At 57.9% G+C, this 9,257-nt stretch overlaps 3 protein-coding genes across 3 annotated transcripts; 2 read left to right on the top strand and 1 right to left on the bottom strand.

Annotated features, from left to right (window-relative positions):
• Positions 1 to 690: 690 nt before the first annotated feature.
• On the top strand, positions 691 to 1,929 carry GMORB2_5933 (heterogeneous nuclear rnp K-like protein; the record flags this gene model as incomplete). The annotated part of the gene is made up of 3 exons (XM_035467903.1): positions 691 to 1,090; positions 1,156 to 1,724; positions 1,792 to 1,929. 3 exons carry the CDS (start codon positions 691 to 693, stop codon positions 1,927 to 1,929), a joined length of 1,107 nt encoding a protein of 368 aa, XP_035322869.1.
• A 1,583-nt stretch (positions 1,930 to 3,512) lies between these two features.
• Positions 3,513 to 5,075, top strand: GMORB2_5932 (solute carrier family 35 (UDP-galactose transporter), member B1; the record flags this gene model as incomplete). Its single annotated transcript, XM_035467902.1, has 3 exons — positions 3,513 to 3,772; positions 3,877 to 4,682; positions 4,843 to 5,075. The coding sequence occupies 3 exons, from the start codon at positions 3,513 to 3,515 to the stop codon at positions 5,073 to 5,075; spliced, it is 1,299 nt and encodes a 432-aa protein (XP_035322868.1).
• An 847-nt stretch (positions 5,076 to 5,922) lies between these two features.
• GMORB2_5931 (uncharacterized protein) lies at positions 5,923 to 8,619 on the bottom strand (the record flags this gene model as incomplete). Its single annotated transcript, XM_035467901.1, has 1 exon — positions 5,923 to 8,619. The coding sequence occupies one exon, from the start codon at positions 8,617 to 8,619 to the stop codon at positions 5,923 to 5,925; it is 2,697 nt and encodes an 898-aa protein (XP_035322867.1).
• Between the last annotated feature and the right edge of the window lie 638 nt (positions 8,620 to 9,257).

The raw sequence follows: 9,257 nt of genomic DNA, 5'->3' as shown, positions 1-9,257 counted from the left end.
TCACCCATCTCTTCGTCTCCCACCTCTCCTCCGCCCTACTTCTCTGATTCGCGCCGCGCCCCTCCCCCGCCAACCCTCACCGGACCCTTCACTTTCGAACCCACCAACTCGAACCTGCAGCGTCCGATAGCTAGCTTGTTAGATCACGATTCTTAACATTCCGTCCATCATATTCCACTTCTCTGGAAACAACGCCGCCGCCGCATATCTGAGCGCGACCACCACCACCACGATAGAAACGAAGAAAAGTGCCCCGTTACTTTTTTTCCCTCCCTTCTCGCCCACGGCCTTTGATCTTTTGGTGACACGCTTCCCATCAACTCTTTGGCATCCCGGATTGTGACATTTGTCGTCGACCGCATTTTTTCATCCTCGCCTCTCCCACACGACTTCGTCATACCCCGCTTCTCATCAGGTTTGCCTCGCGCCTGCCTTCGGTTTCGACTGGTTAGTTTTTGTTCCTCCCTTCCCCGCGCGCATATGCGCTGGGTACCTCCCTCGCCATTCAGACGTCGGTCCTGCCAGACTTGCTTCTGTCCACTTCTTCCTCTTCCATCCTCAATGACCTTTGCGGTAGACTGATGCAAACCCTGTTGATAGCACCCCTCTTCTTCCTTGTCTCCCCGCTCCGAAAGAAAAAGAGACCGGCTCACTACCTCCACCCTCACCTCCTCTCACCTTTCAGACACCATGTCGAACACGCAGGACATCATGCCTACCAACGGCGGCGACATTGCCGACCCCATCGACGACCTTCAGATGGAGGACAGGCTCGGCAACGACGGCGAGATTATCCCCCGAACCGATGAGGAATACGCCCAGGCCCAGCTCACACTGCGTGCCATCGTCTCCTCTAAGGAGGCCGGTGTCATTATCGGCAAGGGCGGAAAGAATGTTGCCGACCTTCGAGACGAGACTGGCGTCAAGGCTGGCGTCAGCAAGGTTGTCCAGGGCGTCCACAACCGCGTTCTGACCATCACTGGTGGCTGTGATGCCGTTGCCAGGGCTTACGCCATTGTTGCCCGCGCTCTTCTCGAGGGCGCTCCCGCCATGGGCATGGGCGGCGTCGTCCAGAGCAACGGAACCCACCGTATGTACCGACACTGCCCGCAAAGTCCCCTCTCGTCGTAAAATACTGATATGTTCTACCCTCAGCCATCAAGCTCCTCATCTCGCACAACCAGATGGGCACCATCATTGGTCGCCAGGGCCTCAAGATCAAGCATATCCAGGACTCATCGGGTGTCCGCATGGTCGCCCAGAAGGAGATGCTCCCTCAGTCCACTGAGCGCATCGTCGAGGTCCAGGGCACCCCCGAGGGTATCCAGCGTGCCCTCTGGGAAATCTCCAAGTGCCTTGTCGACGACTGGCAGCGCGGTACCGGCACCGTCCTCTACAACCCTGCCGTGAGCACCCAGCCCGCTGGTACCACCGGCATCAGTGGCGGAATCAGCAGCAACACCACCAGGACCGATTACACCTCTCCCCGCGTGATGCGTACTGGCAACGGTGCCGACTTCAGTGACGGTGGCCGACCCTTCACCCGTCGCTCGGACTCGGACGCTGGCCTTCGCGGCCCCCCGACGCACGACGAGAATGGCGAGGAGATTCTCACCCAGAACATCAGCATCCCCGCTGACATGGTTGGCTGCATCATCGGACGTGGCGGTACCAAGATCAGCGAGATTCGCAAGACTTCGGGTGCTCGCATCTCGATTGCCAAGGTGAGACGATGCTCCCGGTGCAAGACGGGGTTGAACCAGCAAGTGACTGACACTGGGTCCGCAACAGGCACCGCACGATGAGACTGGCGAGCGCATGTTCACCATCATGGGCACTGCCAAGGCCAACGAGTCGGCCCTCTTCCTCCTCTACGAAAACCTCGAGGCCGAGAAGATGCGCCGCAGCCAGGTGCAGGAGTCTGACTGATCTGACCAGGACAGACGGGCCATGCTTCATGCTTCCTCTCCCTGACCGATGAGATGGCCCCGACCTCGGTCACTGTTGTTCTTGTTCCCTCTCTTTCTAACCCTTGCTCCTTTCATACGCCATGTATTCTAAAGGCACTGTTTTGGTCTTCTGTGGCGGGTTTTTACGGCCGCCATCTCATATGTCCCAGATCCGACCCTTGCCGCAAGGCTTCTTTTCGTCTACGAGGCACAGCGGACGGACCCGTCAAAACAACGACATGTCTTCGAAACAAATGAAAAAAGCATAACTTAATGACGACAGTTTTCTTTCCTCTTGTTTACCCCCTTTGCGTTCCTTCTTATCCGCCTCCACAACTCGGCCAACCGCACTCGGCGAGACCGTCACTCCAATCGCCACTTCACACATCATCGGCTTCACTCTGTCACTCTGTTGAGCACGTCGCCGCCTCTTTCTCCTCCCCCCCCATCCTCTCCTCGACAGCATCGATTCGCTGTTGGTCCGACAACGACAAACAAGGGAACCTCCCCGTGACAATCCGAGAACCTTGGCCCAGGACCCTTGGCGATGGAGCTTCCTCTGGTCAATCCATCTATCCGTGGCTCAGTCCACGGATGGATCTTGTTGATTTGGGTAGCCGTGGCCGATGGCTGTCATCCTCTCTCTCTCATACTATCGCTTTCACTCTCGCTCACTCCACTCTATGCGAATATCATCACTATCCTCCCACTCACTGTGCTCTCTCATCTTATCGACACCTTGGCCACACGCGGCCATTGATACACGAAACAAAAAGACGAAGTAACGAAAAAAGAAAAAAAAATGGAAAATGGAAAATCTGTCAGGAGATTGGGCGCATTGTACTAGAATTGTATTGTGCAGTTGTCTAGACCTTGGCAGTAACGGCACCTCACTGGCAGGTTTAACAGGTGTCTTGGACGGTATGCAGCCCAGGCCGCCAAGGCGGAATTGGGACGGAATGTCTAGATAAATACCTCGAGAGTTTATGTATTAGCTGTTCACGGTGGCTCCAATATACTTGAGCAGTGGACAAGATATTTTGAACAGATGTTACGCTGTGATTTCCCGTGCGTAGAATTGTAACCAGTCTATGCATATAGTACGAGTACTACTAGTATCATACTACAAGTATCATAGGATTGGAGTTGGTGATGTGAACGTGTTTGGAGCCGACAGTGTCTCTCCCCCCCCCCCCCCCCCCACAAGAGGTTTGGGCCCAGTGGCCCAGGTCTTCCCCCCCCCCCACGACGTAGTAAACGTCCCTTTCAAGGCAGTCCATTAAACATGGTAAAGCCAACCTGGCAAGTTCAAGCCCTCTAGGAGTTAATTGCGACTCCTTGCGCCACGCATTGAAGTCCTCGCACTCTTTTTTTCTGGTTCTGTTTCCCTTCGTTTTGTTCTTTCATATCTTCGAGCTATCTATCTTTTTTTTCCCTCTTCATCTCATCTTAACCACGACCTGCTCGACAGCTATTAGCTAGTCTAACTCTCTCTCATTCGCCATCCCTCATTCTTTCCTACTCCGACGAACGCGGCGCGTCGCATACACATTCAACGCCATCATGGGTCGATCGAAGCAGCCGCCCATGAGGCGCGAGACGTCTTCTGAGTACTTCAACAAGAAGACGGCGAGCTGGGAGGTCACTAAGGAGAACGAGAGTGCCAACAGCAGAGACAGCGCCGATGGAGTGACGGGGACCGAGGCAGAGACGAGCGCACCTGCACCCGCACCAGCGTCAGCGCCAGTCGAGTCTACGGCCGAAGGATCGAGTGCGGGTGCGGTGCAGCTTGTGATCTCCGTTGTGGGCATCTATGCATCTTTGTGAGTGCCGTCTTCTTTTTTCCCTCGCGGGTTTTGATTCCTGGAGGGAGAGACGATGAGACGGAGAGAGAAGAAGAAGGGGAGTGGCTGACTGACCGACCCAGCCTGACATGGGCTTACCTCCAGGAGAAGCTGACGACGACGCGACACGGACCGGTGGACGCGCCGGAAGTATGGCACTTCCCCGTCTTCCTCAACACGATCCAGTCGGCATTCGCGGCAGTGGTGGGCAGCGTATACCTGTTCGCGTCGACGGGGCGCGGGCAGTCGGTGGCGCCCATCATCCCGTCGGCGGGGATCCTGGCACCTCTGGCCCTGGTGGCCGTGACGAGCAGCCTCGCCAGCCCGTTCGGGTACGCCTCCCTCGCACACATCGACTACATCACCTTCCTGCTGGCCAAAAGCTGCAAGCTCCTCCCCGTCATGGTCCTGCACGTGGCCGTGTTCCGTCGCCGGTATCCCCTGTACAAGTACCTCGTCGTGGCGGCCGTGACGGCCGGCGTGGCCATCTTCACCCTCCACTCCAGCGGCGGCAAGCAGAAGAAGGCCAGCTCGGCGGGTGGAGGTGCGGATGTCAATGCGAACTGGGGCATCTTCCTGCTGTCCATCAACCTCCTCTTTGACGGCCTGACAAACTCCACCCAGGACTACATCTTCCAGTCCTACCGCCCCTACTCGGGCCCCCAGATGATGTGCGCGAACAACATGATGAGCACCCTCGTCACCGGGCTCTACCTCGTCGCGAGCCCCTACCTCGTCGCCACGGGGCTGGGCGAGTGGATCGGCATGGACGTCGCCGGCACCGCCGGTGAGATGTCCGCCGCCCTCGACTTCATGGCCAGGTATCCCGCCGTCTGGAAGGACGTTCTCGGCTTTTCCATATGCGGTGCCGTCGGTCAGGTCTTCATCTGTAGGTCTATGTCTTGCTCCTTTTGTTGTGTTGCCTCTGGCGGCCCCGGCCGGGGTTTTCTATTCCGGCCTTTGGCTTGCCATCCTGCCACCCTCCCCCCCCCCCCCCCCCCCCCCCCCCCCCCCCCCCCCGGGGCCACTCGCTAATGAATCGTTGACAGTCTACACCTTATCGACCTTCTCGTCCGTCCTCCTCGTAACCGTAACCGTCACCCGCAAAATGTTCACCATGATCCTCTCCGTCCTGGCCTTTGGCCACCGCCTCACGCGCATGCAGTGGGTTGGCGTCGCCCTCGTCTTCGGCGGCATCGGCGTCGAGGCCGCCATCGCCCGCAAGGAGAAGACGGCTAAGGAGGCTGCCAGGCGCGCTGACAAGCATGCCAAGAAGCAGTGATGGCCCCGCAGCAACCGCGTGCACTCCTTCTACATCATCTTGCTCTCAACACTCTTATGCGCGAATAGAAAAAAAAGAACTAAAAACTAAACATTTGCATCGTTTGGGGGGGGGGGGGAAATCAAACCTAGACATTCATAGTAGAACATGTTTCTTCTTCGCCTCCGCTGCTCGTCTTATATGCTGTGGTAGTAAATAAGACAGTTGAAACATATACGTTGCCTCCGGTGGCCCTACCGGGGCTTCACCTCGCTTCGCTCGCTTCTTTTGCCTAGGAATATCAGCAGTATACAAACACCTACTCATAGCCGGGGGGTACTGAGCATCACATCACATATCATCACTCTTGTCAACTTTAACAACAGCACAGCCGTTTATTAGCACCGGATCCTGCCCTTGCTTAAAAATACTAGAAAAGACTACCAATAGAGACAAAAACACCGTCCACCCCCATCCCCAACATGACGCGGTCGCTCCTCCACTTTGATTTCCAATACCGGAATAACTTGTTTTTTTTTTCCTCCAACAGAAAAAAAAAATGTTGATTCCAAAAAGAAAGAGAAAAAGACAAATAAAAGTTATAAAAAAACGATGGGACATGGGTAATATCAGTTAAGTTGCCGTTGAAAACAGTAGGAGCTCCTAAGAGTTTGCAGGGAAAGAAGAAAAACGCCTTGAAAATGCCCCTTTTGTCCAGTTTCGCTCATGGGTAGCAATGGCCCCTTTGGCTTTTTTGTGGGTTTTCTTCATGTGAGCAGTTTTGTTTCGGACGAGTTTTGTAGAGAAACGGATAGCGAATGATTAAAACAAGGAGTTGTGACAAAAAAAGAGTGCAGTGAGAAGGACATTATAGGATATCGTCAATCGATCTCACAATCGGCGTTTCACCCTTTGTAGGCGGGCTCCGCGGGTCAGCCACCTGTGGCGGGCGCCCAAAAGGAATAAACGGATCACGAGGGAACATGGTCGTCCGCGGGGAGAAGAAGTTGTCGTGTCCCGGGGTGGGCGGCTGGGTCTCGGCAAAGTGCATGCCTGAAGGCGCTTCTTGACCATGGTAGTCGCGCAGGGGGTTACTCATCATAGCCTCGACGCGTGGGGACATGATGGAGTCATCGTCGGTGGCGCTGCTGTGACTGTAGCAAGTGTACGGCGCTGCATGGAGCGGTGGCGGCGGAGAGGCACGGGTCGGCGGAGAGGCACGGGCCGGCGGAGGTGGTGATGCGCGGGTCGGTGCTGGCGGATGCGAAGGGGGGAGCGGCTCGTCCGTCTCGGTAGGGAGAGGAGGCATAGCTAAGAGACGTGCCGAGTTGGAAAATCGCGGGAACGCCTTGTTCTGCTGGAATGTGAAGCCTGCGGGGGCCGAGAATCCAGGCGTAGGTGGGGGTTGATCCAAGTTCAGATTCACGCTGAGGTTCAGGTCTAGTGACGGGGCGTCGCCGAATTCGATGGTAGGCACGACGACTTCGCTCAGCCGGGTGGAAGAGGGGGGAGGAAGACTCGGGATGCTGCCAGAGATGGCCTGCTTGGGTCGTTCGGGCAGCTCCGAGAGTTGACTTGGCGGTGCTGATAGCGCCACGGCTGACGAGGGCACGGGTATCGACTCGGACGAGGCAGACTCTGCCGCTCTGCCCTGCTCCACCTCCTCCTGCCACGACATCTTGGGCGGTGCCGTGGCCGGACCGGGAGACACATCGCCCGGTCCGGGCATTGAACTTCCCCTACGGTGAAGCTCGTTGGCAGGACGCAGACGATTGCCTCCAGGGCTGCTGCTGCCCTCGGGCTGGGAGCTGTTGTCTTCGCCAGGAAGAGGTGCGGTGCGTGGCTCCTTGGGGGGCAGCCCGACGGCCGAGGCAGACAGTGTGAGCCTGTGCTTAGTGGGACTGCGGCCGGCGCGCCCGCCTCGCACGTCTGGGCCGGTGGGCCTCCTCTTCTGGCTCAACTCCTTCTGAAAGTCCTGCAGCGAGTACATGAGCTTCATGTTGGGGCTGATCCACTGGCTCTTGGACTGGGCTGCGTAGTAGGCGTCGTTGACGCTCGACTCGGGTCGGCAGTACAAGCCGTAGGCGATGATGAGGCTGGCGGAGCGGCTGGCACCCTGCTGGCAGTGGATCAAGACGCGCTTTCCACGCCGGGTGCGGTCCTCGATGGTCTCGCACAGGCTCATCAAGTCGGGTGAGATATCCGTGTTGTGGTCCCAGGGAATATGGATGTACTCGGGCTTTTTAAGAGAGTCGATGCCCTTGGGCGTCTCGGCTGCTGGCGATGCTGAAGAGCTGCCGGCGCGGCCAGGCTGATACTCAAATGCCGTGGCGAAGCTGGCGTCGGTCACGGCCGTATCGGGGACGGGGCTGAGGATGGGTGTCGAGCTCTGCTGTGTCTGCTCCAAGCCCTGGAACGAGGGGCGTGATGCGAAGAAGGGGTTCTTGACCTCCTTGGCAACGTTGATGACCACGTCAAACTTGGCAGCCTCCTCGCTAGAGGGCTCCAAGTACAGAAACACATTATCGTCGTACATGGCGATGGGGCCGTCGGGGTACCCGGGCGTCTTTTGGTCCTCGTTGTTGACCTTTTCGTGGTAGGGCTCGATGTCCATGCGGCTAGCCATCTGGGGCCGAATGGTCGACGTGGGCGGTTCCTCCTCAGTGATTGGATCGTCGAAGGTGGGCTTGATGCTCGTCTTCATGGGCCTCAGGGCCTCGGACAGGCCAGACTCGTTGCGCTCCAGCATGTTGGGCAGCGTCATACCGCCGGTGGGGCCGAAAGTGGCTGACTTGATGGTGGAGAGCATGTGGGGGGTCGAGGTCGAATGCTTGAGGGCACGGCGCTGCAGGATGGGCGGCATTGCCGGGGAGGGGGGGACCTGCATCTCTGCGCGGGGCCGGGTGGCCAGGTCCGAGGCGTTCGTGTTGAGGCTGAGGGTGCTGGGCTTGCGCTTCATGGCGGGAATCTTGGGCTTGATGAAGGAGGGAGATGCGGGTTCTGACGTCACGGTGCTGGTCATGGTACTGGAGACGGAGGGCGGCTGTATCGAGAGCCCCTTCATGTTGCGTCGCCTGGGGGCCGGGGACGTCATGGGGCGGCCGAAGCAGTTGTGCTTCTCTAGACCAGTCGGCCCCGGGAGCTGCTCGTGCTCGTGCTGCTGGGAAAGTGACGAGGGCTCGTCTGCCGCTGAGTGTCGGGCGCTAAAGGTAGTGGCGGGATACTGGTTTAGCGGGACGAGGTTCACGGGCGAGTCTGGCGACGACGATGGCGAGGGGTCGGAGAGGGGCGATGAGTCGGTAGTGGACAGGGTGGTGGTGGGTGATGAATCGGCCGACGCTGTTGCTGAGTTGCTGTTGACGTGCTTGTGCGACGCGTCGGCGTCCTGCGCGAGCTGCTGTGACGGGCTGGGCATGATGGGTTGCTTGGTGTCTGCGCCGACAAGTCTGGGGTCGACAACTGTTACTGTGTCTCGGTCGGCCATGGTCTCGGCGTCGAGGTCAAAGACAGACATGAAGGACGGTATCTGATCCTCGTACACTCTGCGAGCTGCGGCAGACGGCATGGTGACTGCGGGACTTGAGGACGGCGGCTGCGGTGGCAATGGTGAATATCGTGAGTGGCAGTATGACGTTCCTCCCGTCCTGTTCACTCCTCCACGAGATCTAAGCCCTTGGCTTGCGTGCTTCGCTTCTTTTTTTCACGACTAGACCGGGCCGATAAAGATATTATAGCGATTCGATGAAGGGGGCCCAAACCAGAAGGGCTGAAGAAAAGAAGAGTAAGAGACGAAGGAGAAAATGGTCGTATGCAAAGGAGAGACGGTCCGCGTACCCAGCACAGCGGGGATGTAACAGAAAAAGGCGAAGTGCCACGCGGAGTGGTAAAAAGGTCGCAGCTGTCTCCCCCCGGGATGAGGTCGACTCGTTGCGTCGGGGGGGAGAAAGGATGGTCTAGGAGGCGCGCGTGGGTGGTAGAAGTAAACGTGTGTCGTATGCCAGGGGCTCGAGACAAAGAGGTAGTAGGGGTTGTCGATAGGGCCCTCGGACGAGCGCGGGCTGGTCGAGTAACGCGCAGGGCGTTTTCTGGTCAAAGGACGTCCTGACCGTGGGGCCCGAATGGCGCAGGTATGTAGCGGCGTGGGGAAACCGGGGTAGGAGGGAGGGGAGGGATAGAAAGGACGTCAAACGAGAAACGAAGTAA

Source organism: Geosmithia morbida, assembly GCF_012550715.1.
Source record: "Geosmithia morbida isolate 1262 chromosome Unknown scaffold_4, whole genome shotgun sequence".
Classification (NCBI taxonomy): domain Eukaryota; kingdom Fungi; phylum Ascomycota; class Sordariomycetes; order Hypocreales; family Bionectriaceae; genus Geosmithia; species Geosmithia morbida.
The sequence above is the reverse complement of the archived record's forward strand: the minus strand, read 5'-3'. Positions and strand labels throughout refer to the sequence as shown.